General features: G+C 36.9%; 1 protein-coding gene across 8 annotated transcripts in view; it reads right to left on the bottom strand.

The window, feature by feature from the left end:
- Positions 1-14,731, bottom strand: part of LOC143229178 (fatty-acid amide hydrolase 2-like) — an 80,617-nt gene that overhangs the window by 38,747 nt on the left and 27,139 nt on the right. For all 8 annotated transcript variants that reach the window (XM_076461100.1, XM_076461099.1, XM_076461104.1 and 5 more), the window contains one exon: positions 11,708-11,862. In XM_076461100.1, coding sequence (XP_076317215.1) covers positions 11,708-11,862 — 155 coding nt within the window. The remainder of the gene's footprint in view (positions 1-11,707; positions 11,863-14,731) is intronic.

Genomic DNA, 14,731 nt, shown 5'->3' with positions numbered 1-14,731 from the left:
GAGATGATGTTTGTGTGAGTGTTTCTATACATATAAGTTCTTCATCAAGTATGTTAAGCTAATGAGTTTGAAGGTTTCTGTCAGCGAGTGTAAACTGAAACTTTAGAGTTAATGACCAAGTTTTTCAACAGTCCTATAGGTTCTGAAACAATCATTTTAGCTCATTTTTGTGGAAAATGTAACTTAATGATAAAACAAAACACAAAATTGATAACAGGAAGCATTTTGTAAAATTTCTTCCTCTATAAAGATTGTTTGTCGACTGCCAATCTTTCACATCTCACCTACTCATACATTTGTGGAGACTGTAAGACCTCCTTTATTAGTAAAACCAAATGTAACCTTAAAGTGCAAGCATTTGAACACATGGAAATATCTATAAAACTTGAAGGAAGGTTACAAACCCTCCTAACTCCACTATATATCAGTACAATACAAAAACAGAACATCTGATTTATCTTTTTAACTTTTAAGTTCTCTAAACAGCCAAGCATGATACAGAGTTTCTTATAAAAGAAACATTATTTATAAAAATGTTCCTTCCATTCCTAAATAATATATAGCTTCCATTAGATTTAAGCTTATTTTAACTATCTCAACCATGCCAGCTTTCATTTTCTCAACTTATGTCTAAAACATTTAATAAATACACCCTATTAACATATTTATGTTTTCTTTTATAATTAAGTAACATTTTGTGAAAAATGAATCGATTACAAATAATAATTTCAAAAATGTATTTAATGTCTGATTCAAAGTTATCAATTTCAATTTTGGTTACAGTAGAGGTTAAGTTTGGGACCTTTTGCTGGGTTTTAGTCATTTCTCTATTTTTATAGAAGTGGTTCCATCAAATAAAATAAAAGGTTTGTTCAAGAGAAGACAAAGTATTTAAATACACATGGTTGGAAAGTTTTTTGTTTTTTTTCAAAATCAGGTCCTTTAGTTAGAAGGTTCAAAGAGGAAGCTGCAAGCTCATTTTCCACTGTTATTTTTTTATTCTTGTCATGTTTTCTTGATTGTTATTAGCATTTGTAACAAATGTCTCAGATTTTATGATTTATTCAACATATACACTTTACTTCTTTTCAAGTATTGAGTGAAATTCCTTTCTTTACATGAGGTACCTGATTTAATGTTCATAAGCCAAGTGTAGAAACTAAAAACCTTTTCTTGTGAAATATCTAAAACTATTTGGTGTTGTTGGATTAGTCACAGATGTTTGTTTTTCTTTGTAAATAATGTTATTTTTAAGTCCTTCTTATATAATGGAAGAGAGAAATCTAACCAACCTTTTCTGTGATTTCTGATTCTCCTTTAAAATACCTGGTATCTTGAAACAGTTCCAAATACCTTTAGATACAATCCTCTTGCAGCAACACTTAATTAGAAAACCAATTTGAGCTGTTTTCCTTGTGAGTTAGGGTTTGAGGTTGTACTACAGGTTCTATGGTTTATGTCTGGAAACTCATTATTTAATTTCTGTTGTGTACATTAGTGTATAGAAGATATTTTTATACTAGAAATAATGACCTTATAACACTAAATTGATGTTTTTCTTTAATTGCACATTCAATTAAAGCATAAGTACAACACATAGAGGATAAGCATTTAGAAAAAGGTAAGACTAATCCTGGCTAAGAGCTTTGACAGCCAAGTAAAAGGAAGAAGAACAAGAGATCAGAATCAAGAGATGTAGCAAGTGAGAGACTGAGGGTAAAGAGACCCTGGGCAAAAGTGGTAGTCCACCAGAAAATGCATAGCTCTAGCAACATAACAGATAAGACGAATCCAATGTGCATGAACCTGAAAGCAAGGGTTCCTGGAATGGGTTCCCTCTTGTCAGTATATTTAAGAAATGACCATGGATACGTTGGAGTGAATCGTCTACATCTGATCAACCAGAAGAGAAAAGAACAGCAAGAAGTTAGAGAATGTTGATGTGGAGTGAATGCTCATCCTGCATCCAAATGCTAGAAGTAATTTCATTGTTCAAAGATGTGCTTCATTCTGAGACAGAAGCATCAGTGCAGAGATAGTTCAGGTTTGGGAAAAGGTGAGAAAACACTGGAAGTAGTATAGATATATTACAATTACCATAACAGTTCCTCAAGGAGAGGAGAGGTTCATAATTGAGGACTATGAAACTCAAGAAAGAATCCATCTGCAGGAGATGGATATGTCCCATACAAATGAGTCCTTAAATATGAAATAATCCTTAGCATAGAATGAGAACAAGAATCACAGTCATAGTGAACAGGTACTCCATATATATCACATAGAAGGAGTAGTTTGAAAAAAACAAGACATGAAAAAATGAACAGATATACCAAATATTAGGGTAGGCATGAAAAATGACCTGGATATCTCAGCAATTGACAAGTCTCCTGCAAAAAAAAAGAAGGCAGGAGAAGAAGATACCACCTAAGAATAGGCTAATAGAAGCCAATTGTTCAAGAAAAGGAATGACAGCTACAAACCAGGAATATGGTGAGAAAAGGCCTTCAAGATAGAAATGAATCCAAAAGGGACCAATACTATGTCAAAGCAAATAAAAAGAAATTGCAATATCTAAATTTCATGGATGAAATGTAGAAAACATATGGAGGACAAGTTTAGAAGAAACTTAAATAAAATGTCAAGCAAATTGGCCATGACCAAAGGCAAACTTGGTGAAAAATACCCCCCATGAAGGGGGGGAAACAAAAAATGACTATTGACTAAAAATGATACTAGCTGCAAGCAAAGAGGAAAAAATGGGTACTTGCAGCACATGATGTGACAAGATACTAACCAACAAGAAAAGTGCCAAACAAGACATTAATTAAGTAGTGGGTGGACAAAAAAAAAAGAAAAAGAAAGATATGTAACCTGTCATAGGAAGATTAGGGGTATACTGATATAGACAGGAGTAAAAGATTATGATCGTGAAAGAAGGAAGATGCTGGAAAGTTGATTGATTGATTGATTTAGTGTTTTATGGCACAAAGCAGCTAGGCTATCTGTGCCAAACGTCCAGTAAAAAAGGTAAAAATAAATTAAATGTAGGAAAATACATAAAGGGGAATGAAGGTAAAACAAAACATCATTGGAAAACAGAAAAAGTATAAAATCAATGTTGACACCTAGTCTACAATGTTAAGAGAGAAAGCAGAGTAAGAGAAGTTGTAAAGGACTTTCTCTAACAAAATGGTAATGAGCATAACCCACCAGGAAGACTAATAGGAAAGTACAAGAACCACTGTCAGTCACCTGAAGTTGGTCTTTCCAGTCCTGGTTTCGGGTTATGTGTCATTATGGCCAGTACTAAAAGGTAAAGTAATAAAAGTGTTAAATGACATGCAGCAAAAGTGTAATAGCAACTCGTCAGGACGACTAATGGGTAGTTCAATCGAATAGTTCAAACAGCAGCGTTCGTCACCTGAAGTTGGCCTTTCCAGTCCTGGTGTCGAGTTATTTAATGTTCTGGCCATTTTACAATATCAAATTGAACTAGAGAGATTGAGACTGAAAAGAGAACCACAATGAAAAAGGTGTAATGAATAAATATCAAACAGTTAAATGAGGTTAAAAAGATTAATGGCCATTAATAAACTAAAAACTTTATCAAGGAGGACAGTGTCACCATCACCAATAACACTGTCCAATGTTACAGACAAACCCTGGGACAGAGCATGTTTAAAATAGTGCCATTGTTGAGAGTCGTAATGATGGCAGGAAAGTAAAATGTGGCTTACAGTGATTTGAGTGTTACACAAACTACACATTGGTGCATCAGTTCCTGATAAAAGAAAACGATGAGTTAAAAAACTGTGACCAATGTGTAGCCTAGTGAGAACAACTTCCTCCTTCCGAACTTTACGGAAGCTTGATGGCCAAAGTCCAATTTTGGGTTTGATTTGAAAAAGTTTGTTGTCATGTTGCTCACTCCAAGTGGACTGCCAGCTGGCACGGAGCCGAGCCTTGAATACAGGACCATAGTCCATGTACGGAATAGGCACAGTGGTGATAGTGCCAGAGCAGATAGATTTAGCTGCCATGTCTGCAAGAGCATTCCTGGGAATACCAACGTAACCTGGTATCCAGAAAAACTGGATAGAAGTAGATGTTAATGAGAAATGGGCCAGTCGGTTTTGAATATCAGTGAGAACAGGGTGTGAACCAACGTGAAGTGATTCCAAGGCCAGAAGAGAACTAAGAGAGTCAGTATAAAAAGTGCAGTTGGAGTACTGCTCAGCTTCAATATGATCCAGGGCAAGAGATATGGCGTACAGTTCAGCAGTGAATAAAGAAGCTGTAGAGGGGATTCTGAGTGCAACCACCGAACCTCAACAAACCATGACAGAGTCCACAGAGTCACCTGATTTTGAACCATGCGTATAAATTGGAATAGAAAGGCTGTTCGAAAGATGTTCAGTAAATAAAAGACGGTACTTCCAATCGGGAGTATCTCCCTTTTTCAGATGACTTACAGAAAAGTCACATTTGGGGGCTGTAATAAACCATGGGGGGATGGGCTTACCAGTGGATTCTGCAATATTATCCAATTACAGACCCAATTCATATAATGGCACCTGGACGCGAAGGCCAAAAGGAGCAATGACAGATCATCTGTTCTGAAAAAGTATGGCCCACTGAGGAAAGAAAACACATCCCCAAGTGGGATGCTTTGGTAAGGAGCGAAGTTTCAAAGAATATAGTAAAGACAGTTGCAAACGGCGAAGGTGCAGAGAAGGTTCATGAGATTCTATGTATAAGCTCTGAATTGGGGAGGTGTGGAAAGCCCTGGTGCAGAGCCAAAGTCCTTGATGATGAATGGGGTCCAGCATCTTTAAGGCCAAGGGTCTGGCAGAGCCATAAACAATTGATCCATAATCAAGTTTCGATCGAATAAGAGCATGATATATCTTTAACATAGAACAATGATCCGCTCCCCAACTGGCAGCGGAGAGGACACAGAGGATGTTCAGTGCTCTTGTGCATTTGACCCGTAGCTGCTTTAAGTGTGGTATAAAAGTCAGCTTACGGTCAAAGATAAGCCCCAAAAACTTGGTCTCAGGGACCACTGGCAGCGAAACTTCACCGATACGGAGTTCAGGATCAGGGTGGATACCCCATTGGTGGCATAAGTGCATGCAAACTGTTTTAGAGAGAGAAAAATGAAAGCTGTTCGCCATAGTCCACTTCAGTACACGATTGAGGGCAGTTTGTAGCTGCCGCTCAATATATCTCATATTCGATGACTGACACGAGATGTGAAAGTCATCAACATAGAGCCCGTTTGCAACAGTGAGAGGGAGTTGTTCAGTGATGGCATTTATCTTTATACTGAAAAGTGTGACACTCGAAACACAGCCTTGAGGAACCCCAAGTTCCTGTACAAAAGAACGGGAAAGTGTCGAACCCATACAAACTTGGAATCTGCTGTCCATTAAAAATTTTTTATTAAACATGGGTAAATGGCCACGTAACCCATATATATGGAGGTCTCACAAAATGCCATACCTCCATGTTGTGTCGTAAGCCTTCTCAATGTCAAAGAATATTGATACAAGATGCTGGCATTTGAGAAAGGCTTCTCTGATTGACGTTTCAAGTCGAATTAGGTGGTCCATGGTGGAATGCTATCGTTGGAACCCACACTGGGTGGGCGAGAGTAGGTTGTTTGATTCGAGGAACCAAACAAGGCGAGCATTAATCAGCCTCTCTAAGGTCTTACAGAGACAGCTTGTCAAAGCAATTGGATGGTAGTGTGAAGGAATCTTGGGATCTTTCCCAGGTTTAGAGAAAGGTAAGATAATAGCCTGGTGCCAGGCATCAGGAAAAACATTCTCCTGCCAGATCCAGTTAAAAACAATTAGAAGAATATCAAGAGAAGCAGGAGAGAGATAGCACAGCATGTCATAATGTACATCATCAGATCCAACAGATTGACCTTTCGAATCCTGTCCCATATGACCTTGGAACTGGTGGTAGAAGATATACTAGTTGTGAAATTAATCCAAGGTTCCTTCTGGCTTTGACGTCTTACCCACCTAGCATGTGCACGGCCCGTTGGAAAGTGATGTGGTTCAAAAGTGTGGGATATCTACGGAAAGTATCCCAAGCCCATTTTTGAGCCTTCCGTGCCAAATGGCAAGCAGGATTCCACCACGGATGAGGATATTGTGGAAAACGTGTCAAGGTTTTAGGAATACACTGAGCAGCTGCTTGTATAATACAGTCAGTTACTGCTCCCACACAGTCATGTATTGATGGCTGATTCACGATGGCAGGATCAAGTTCTGTGAGAGCAGTGAAAGTGGACCAGTCTGCCTGATCCAGCTACCACCGGGGCATGCGGGTAGGGTGGCATTGACCACGGCCAGTCTCTCTCAAAAGTATAGGAAAATGATCACTGCCTAGTGGATTATTGTCAACCCTCCATGAAATATAGGAAAATAATGAAGGGGAGCAAACCGAGAGATCAATAGTGGTAAAGGACTGACTAGGTGCGTGAATATAAGTGGAAGAACCAGTATTGAAAAGAGAAAGATTGTGATCAGAGAGCATACGCAGAGCAACCCCTCCTATCAATAACAGCAGTTCCCCAGAGGGGATGATGTCCATTAAAGTCCCCCAGGAGTAGAAAGGGAGATGGCAACTGCTCAACAAGAGCATCAAGGTCTGATTGATCATATGTCTCTCCAGGAGACAGGTAGAGCGAACAAAAAGTGATGGTACGACCCAAGGAAACACGGATGGCTACAGCCTCCAAGGGTGTGTTGAGTGACAAAGACAGGGTGGGCACATACTGATCAACCAATAGTGCCACCCCTCCATGTACTCGTCCATCACACAGCCTGTCATTTCTGTACACAGAAAACTACTGAATGGTGACTGTATCAGCAGGTTTTAGAAATGTTTCTTATAAGGAAAGACATACAGAATGGTAGGAAGCAATCAGTGTTTTGATATCATCCAGATTAAAACGTAAACCTCGACAGTTCCATTGTATCAAGGTGGCCATTTTTAATGACAGGTAGGCGAAGTGGCTGGAGAACCCTTCTGTTTATGACCATGTCTTTTTTCCTTACTGTCCTTATTCGGAGGAGGTCTATCGACCTCCATGGATCCTGCCCTGGGTCGATTGGGCCGGTCTTTGTTGTTGGAAGGGCATTCCAGTGACTGAGGACGCGAATGAATGATTGTTTTGCATCGTGAGGTTGAAGAAAAAGATGTATTAGAAGAAATGCCTGTATTTGAAACCGAAGGATGTGGATCTTGAGATTTGTTGGACTGTATGGGAGGAACAGAGATGGGTGTAGAAGTCGTTTCATCAACCTTTTTAACCATGGAGGTCAAAAGGCTTTTCATCTGTTTTGAAAACGATTCTCTTGGAGGTACAGAGAGATCTGTCTGCACTCCCACTGTAGTTGTGGAACAAAGTGCAGCAGCATATGTTCGAGATGGAGTGCCGGATAGCAACTTCCAAGCCTCAGTATAACTAATGTTATGGGTTGTTTTCAAATGCTGCACCTCTTTTTCCACCAACCATTTTGGGCAAGAACGAAAGTAGGACGGGTGGGAACCATTGCAGTTGACACAATGTGGGTCTGTGTGACACTCACAGGCATCGTGGTCCTCGCCACCACAACGAGCACATGTCAGGGAACCACGACAGGACGTCTTTGAGTGGCCGAACCTCTGACACTGGAAACATCGAAGAGGGTTTGGAATGTACAGCTGCACCCTGCAAATTAGATGACCTGCCTTGATGGTGGCAGGTGCACATGGTGATGCAAATGTCAAAACAAGGATATCTGTCGGCAGTGTAACTCCGTCTTTGCGAGTGGAGATGCGCCTCACTGTAGAAACTCCTTGATTGGAGAGTCCAGTGAGAATCTCTGACTTGGAGACGTTCTTCAAATCCCTCTGAACAATAACTCCTCGTGATGAATTCAAGGTAGCATGAGGGGTAACCTCCATAGGTACATCCCTAATTGCCTTTGAATTCAAAAGGAGTTTACTGTGTTGGGATGTGGATGTTTCAACCAATATGTCTCCAGATCGAAGCTTCTTTACTGACTTTGGAGAGCCAGCAAGTCCCTCTAGTCCCTTCTGAATAAAAAAGGGGGACATTTGCCCTAAAGGTTTTTCTGAAAGAGAATGTAATATAAGAAAATGAGGTACGTGTGTTACAGATGTTGAAAATTGATGCTCAGAGTCTTCAAGATGTGGTCGTTTACCTATTGACTGTTTTTTCATTATTTTATTTAAATGTTTTGTTGGAGGATCCATAGGAAAAAAGGAAAATTTCAATACCCACTGATCCCACCCACCATGGAACCCTACAAGGGGATGCACTACAATGTCATGCAAGGACATTGCAGCAACGCCAGGGTTTCGTAAGCACTATACCGAAACACCAGCATCAGACACAATGTCCACAACACCCATTGAGAACTTCCAACACTGGTACTTGGTTGACTCTAGCCCAAGTGGACCAGCCAATTGACCCAAGGGGGGCCACCCAAAGGCTGCCTGTTTACAGGAATTCGAGGCCAAAGTGGTGTGTTAGGGTTGGACCCCTCAACCACCAGGATCCTCTCCTCCCCTTCACGGGTCGCCACGCACAGCAAACACGTGAGTAAATGTTTAAATCCCAGAGGAGTTAAACTGAAAGAACAGAACCTTCTCTGGGAGGTCCCCTCACCACGTACAGGAATCCACACCAAGGGGTGCTGGAAAGATAATGAAGACTGAAGTTGTACAATGTCAGCCCAAGTCTCCATTGAGAATGAATAACATGAAAGATATTTGGGCAAAGAAAGGGTATTCAACAAAAACCATGCACACAAGAAAGGGAACAAAGCAAGGAGGGATAGAGCAGAAGAACTGGTACAGGCTTAACTGACAAAGAGAATGGACCAAACTTCTATAGAAAACGTGTATGGAGCACAATGAAGTGACCTTGACAAAAGATGGAGGGAGAAAACTGAATACAAGAGGGTGATGGGGTAAATAAGATGTGAAAATGGAGAAGCAGAGAGTAAAATAGGAGGCAAGAAGCTTGATCTCCAAGCATGCCAAATATGTACCAAAGACTGGGAATCTAGAAAGAAAAGAAAGAATGTTTGCAAGTTAGGTAAAAAAGTTACGAATGCAATGGGGATGAGGCATTCGGGTGTGAGTGAGGAATTGTTAAGAGAAAAGGAAACACCATTAACCCTAATAACAAACAATGAGGAAGGCAAAGTTTTGGTGAAGGTTTAAACAATTGTATTCACTTGTTTTATTTTTTGAATAAAATATAATGAGAACTATGTAATATGCTACAAAGTGCATCACATCAATGTTATAGAGTTAAAGGACACAGATGAAAGACAAAGTACAGACCTGAGAATGAAATCTAGAGAGAGATAAGAGAGGTTAAGGTATTTCTGTTGTTCATACCACTCTATTGCCTGTAATGCATATCAACATAAATAATCAACAGTGAAGAGAAGAAAAGGAAAATAAAACATTATAAAGAAACTGTAAGTGAAAAGGTAAAGATATGACATGAAACATATGACCCAAAGATAATATTTTAAAATTATTCAATGAAGGGTTAATAAGCATGTACCTACTTCTATTTCTTAATTTTAAGCACACAATTCCACTGTGTGTTGATTATAATAGCAATAGCTATTGATATGGTAGAAAAATTGGAAAATTAAATATAAATCTTTATATTTTTATAAAAATTTTTATACTCAAAATTAAAATCACCTTGCAGCTTAACCATTCAGAGTCTGAGTGAAATAAATTAATTAAAGATTTTTTTACGAAAATTAGTAGAAAAAACAAGGTTATTTTATTCCTTTCAAATTGCATACTTTTCTCAAAGTTCTTCTCAAGTTTTAAACAATTTTGACAACTCATATTATTTTTGGAGAAAAACCCTCTAAGCACATAATAATCCACAAAACAATGAACAAAGACTGCAACAACCCTAACAATCAAATAGCCTCAAGAAGTCTTCATAGATATAAGGCCTGTGTGTGTGTGTATGTGTAACATTGTCACTAAGTGTAACTCACTGTCATTTGAAAATTCATGGTAATAATCAGCACTTTTGAAGCAAAAGCTAAAGAAAACAAAAACCAAAGTTTTGAAAGATGCAAATCTCATCAAATTGAACTTATAAAAAATAAACAACATCTGTTAATTGCAATACTGAGAGAAAAAATGAAGTTATAACAAGTCCATAGATAGATATTACTCATGAAGTTGTGTTATTCTTCTATTGATGCAAAACTATTATAATTGCACAGTTCAGGTTAAAAATGTGTTCATGAGAGAGTTAAACCAAGGCTAGTGGCATACAAATCTCGTTAAGAGATGTAAAATGGAAGTAACATCATTTCTGTTTGTGGAGTTATCACCTCCAAAAATTCGCATTTTTCTTCTTTTATATATACTTTGTATGTTTCTTCCAAAAACCAGTGACAGAGATGAACAGTTCATTATAAAAGTATTTGATAAGGCTGACTTTAAATAATAAATAATGACAAGATGAGACACTAATTTTACTGTGTTTTATAAATTATTGATCTTTGGTATTAGTAATACCCAGTAAAGGTAAACATTTTATATTTCTTTAATAGTTAATACAAAAAGCACTATTTACATTTTAATGTTATTACAATCACCATTTTTTATTAATATTACCAATTAATCAATGGAAGTTACTTACCCAGTTTACAACTAAAAATAAGTTGATAATTAGTAAAGCTAATTAAATATAGTTATGCATTTTATAAAGACTAAAATGTTTCACCAGCTGGATACCCTCACTGAAATGATGATTTTGAACATAATTACAGTAATATTTTACAAGGTCTAGCCAATATAGGTTAATCCTAAACCATATGCTAAACTAACAATGCTAGACAATATTTATAGTAAATATATAAAAAAAATATATATAGATATATATTAAACATTCTGATAAATACTGTTAATAGAGGTTACATTAAAACCAATAGAAGCCCATTAAATAGCTCCAGCAAAGTAATTTTACAGGAAGATAGCAGAAAAATACAGATAGTTCAGTATAAAAAGAACCAGAAAACAATTAATGTTTATGATGATACCAAATAATAATAATGAAATAAACAACAAAACCTTACAATAACTATCAAGAATAACGATTCTATACTTGAAACATAACCAAGTTAAATGTAATGAAAAGAAAAATAATATACTAAACATATTATGAGGTGTGAGTAACACACTAAGATTTTAACTAACCCTTGTAACTTTACAAGACACATGAAGTGGGTAACAAAAAGTAATAAATAAAGTTTAATCATCAGTAGTAGCTGAAAGACACAACAAGATTTCAGAAGGTTCTCGATAATAATACTAAGAAAAGTAACAACAATGATAAATATGGTCATTAAAGTAATTATTTGTTTTCTGTTTTGCAAAATAGTGTATAAAATACATTTTAATATCAGAAATAAACTGTCAGTTATGGTTTACATTTTAGCGCAACACTCATGAAGTAGTGAAGCAAAAAATAAAGTGTCCAATTAATGAAATACATGTTATTATGATGTTTCAAGGTAATTTATTTCTAGTATTAAAATTAATTAACAATAGTTGATGTAAGCTAAGTTATAATTTTATACTATATAGTGAATTCCTCTCTACAAGTGTTCTAATTGTAACATGTTACCATTGTATCCAGTTTCAATTTTGAAGCATTTTTTCCAGCGAGCACTTTAAACATAGGAAGAAGGTCACTAGCATAACGACACATTGGTCCTGTAGAAAGAAAACTGTCCAGTTCTTTCTCAGCTGAGGGGTATTCTCCTTGATTTGAAACAATTCCTAAAATGGTACAGAAAATCTATAAGAAATTCTGATTACTTCTGCAATAATGATACACTTAAATGACAGCTTTTATGACTAAAATGATCTGTTATCTTCTTATTTGGATTTTTAACATCCAAATTTAGTATATGTATTTACATGGTTAAAAAAAAGCTATAGATTTTAATGTTCATGTATCAAAATCAACAGAACTTTCACAAAACAAGCATTTTTGCTCGATAATGTGCAAGTAACAATGTGGTACATTTATTGAAAAACAGATTAATAAATGTTATAACTTTCCTATATTGAAAAACCATTTACAATAAGTGCTTACCCCCACTTAAATCAGTTTTGCTCTCTATATGCAAAAACTGTTTTGCTTAGCACAAGCCTTGAGTTCCCACATATCCTACACAAACATAGTTCACCTGTATCACACATGTAAATTATCATGAGGCAACTCTACACCAATAGGTGTGCTACACACCTTCCTGACACATGACTGCCTCTATTTGATTCTAGTGAACTACTGTTTTAAGTGTTAGCAGAAAATAGAAGCACAGTTTTCAGTGGTGAGGAAGGGTGGAAAATGTGAATGAAATACATTTTCACTATCGGAAAATTATAACTACCAATATGATACATTACCTTCACTTACATAAACAGCTAGAATTCCATAATGAATAAATGAAGGGAATAGTGTTAGGGAAAAAAAGAAGCATTCTTTGAAAGCATCCAAAGAACACCTTAAAAGAGGATATCTTTGTGTTAAAGGATTATATGTGGGAGACTGCACTACTTATGGAAAGGTGGAAAGAGGTGATGCAGAAATGGGTAGAAAATAAGAGGAACATTTAAAAGGGAGAGAACAACTGGTGAATAGGAACCCAAACCACACAATATCTGAATCTCATTCCCATAGATTACATGAATGTGGGTGAGAGTAAAAAGAATGTGACCCTAGGTGTAGGTAGATCAGCTAGAGTGCAACAGACTGTACAGGGTAAGTCAACTATAATTGAAATCCTAGCCACTTGGAACTGACATCTATGTGGCTATAGGAAAGGGGATCATATCATCTTCATCCTAAGGTCAGCAAACTAGAGGCAAATCTCCTACCAACTGATCTATGAACATGATACATAATAGAAATATGATAAATTGTTTAACCAATTTGGGAACATGGCATTCATAAACTGACAAAAGAAAGATGTCCTTGTAAACACTCCCACTCAAAACCAATCTGGCATGAATGGTGCCAACACAAAAATGTCTCCAGTAAACTAAAATCATTTAGGGATAGCACAAGAGGACGAACTTTATTAATCAGCAAGTACCACCATTGTAACCCACAACATGATGAAATAAACAAGAATATAACTGAGAGAGGGAACAGATACTCATAATACGTGTGAAGAATTATGTTGATTAGTTCAGCTCTGAATCCAAAACCCAGCCACTGGGAACAAACATCCATAAGAGGGTAGGATGAGATATCCAAATCAAGGAGTGAATGAACAGCAATTTTGATAGCTCACTCCAAAGCTACAGCATTCCCTCAAATAAACCTATACAGAGATGGAGCATCAAATTGGAGAACATCATGTTATCTATATTAGCAGAACACCACCATCTTATTCTCAACTGAATGGTTTCACTATATTTTGTATTGCATATCACTATCTCACCATGGAGAATGTCTCCATGGTCCACCACCCCAGAGGCCAGGAATTGGAAAGTGGTAAGAATTCCCAAATTCCAATGAGAAAAAAAAGAAAGGAGAAAATGTGATGGAGAAAACTGGAGGAATATTAATATCAGATACAGTGCAACAGGTGACCACAAGAACCCTATATTGAAAAGCAGACCATACCCGATTAATTCAGTCAAATTAATGGCAGAGACAGGCAGTTATCACCTTCTGCTTTACCCATGAAGTCCATAGATATCCATGGTTCAGAACAAGAATATTAATGAAACAAATAAATGTCACAAGGACAAACCTACAAACAATCTTATAGAATACTCCATCTCAACAACAAGCATTAAGTGGCTAAGAAAATTATAAATATGAGCTATGTCTGACAGCACATACTTGGCTATATAAAGTTGTATATCTGGCAGACACCACTTGTCACAGAGTGTGATCTGTACACAAAAAGGAAAAAGAAATGCCCCAGAAAATTAAGAGGTATCCAAATGATAACTTACATAGTCACAATCTCACCAAAATATGGAGAATGTTCACAGAGAGAAGATTATAAGCTAATGATGAAAAAACAGCAATCCAATACAGATAGTGTGAGATGAATGTATATGGTGTGGTTCACATGTCCGACTGGAGAATTTTCTCAAAGGAACAATGCATATTAGATGTCTTGGGATTCCCAGCAGGTATTTAAACTGGAGGTCACGTGATTTCTTTGTTTTCCAGCCTGTGTAGATCATACTATTCATTGTTTTAAAAGACGCCTTCCTTGCATATTCTGTTGATACTTGTGATGTTGTTAAAATGCCAAAAGAAAAAGTTTATACCACAAAAGAAGTAATCAATATTATTTTTAACAATGAAGAGAGTGACAAAGAGTTTGAGCCAGATGATAATGAAAGCTTACTTGTAACGAATGAGAGCGATAATGAAGACATTCATGGCCTGGAATCTGCCCTTGCTTTAGGTAAGCACATGGTGTAGTTAGGGTCATATAACTTATTGCATAAACTGACTGACCAAGGCTAGTTCTCTACATTTTCATATATTGTTGATAGGAAAATATATAAATATAACATACATACATACATGGAACATCGGAAAAGTGCTATATTTCTATGTACAAGAGTTTTTTGTTTTATTTTGTAGATGCCCTTAGCACTTCTAGTGGTGGTC

Source organism: Tachypleus tridentatus, chromosome 10, assembly GCF_004210375.1.
Source record: "Tachypleus tridentatus isolate NWPU-2018 chromosome 10, ASM421037v1, whole genome shotgun sequence".
Lineage (NCBI taxonomy): Eukaryota > Metazoa > Arthropoda > Merostomata > Xiphosura > Limulidae > Tachypleus > Tachypleus tridentatus.
The sequence above is the reverse complement of the archived record's forward strand: the minus strand, read 5'-3'. Positions and strand labels throughout refer to the sequence as shown.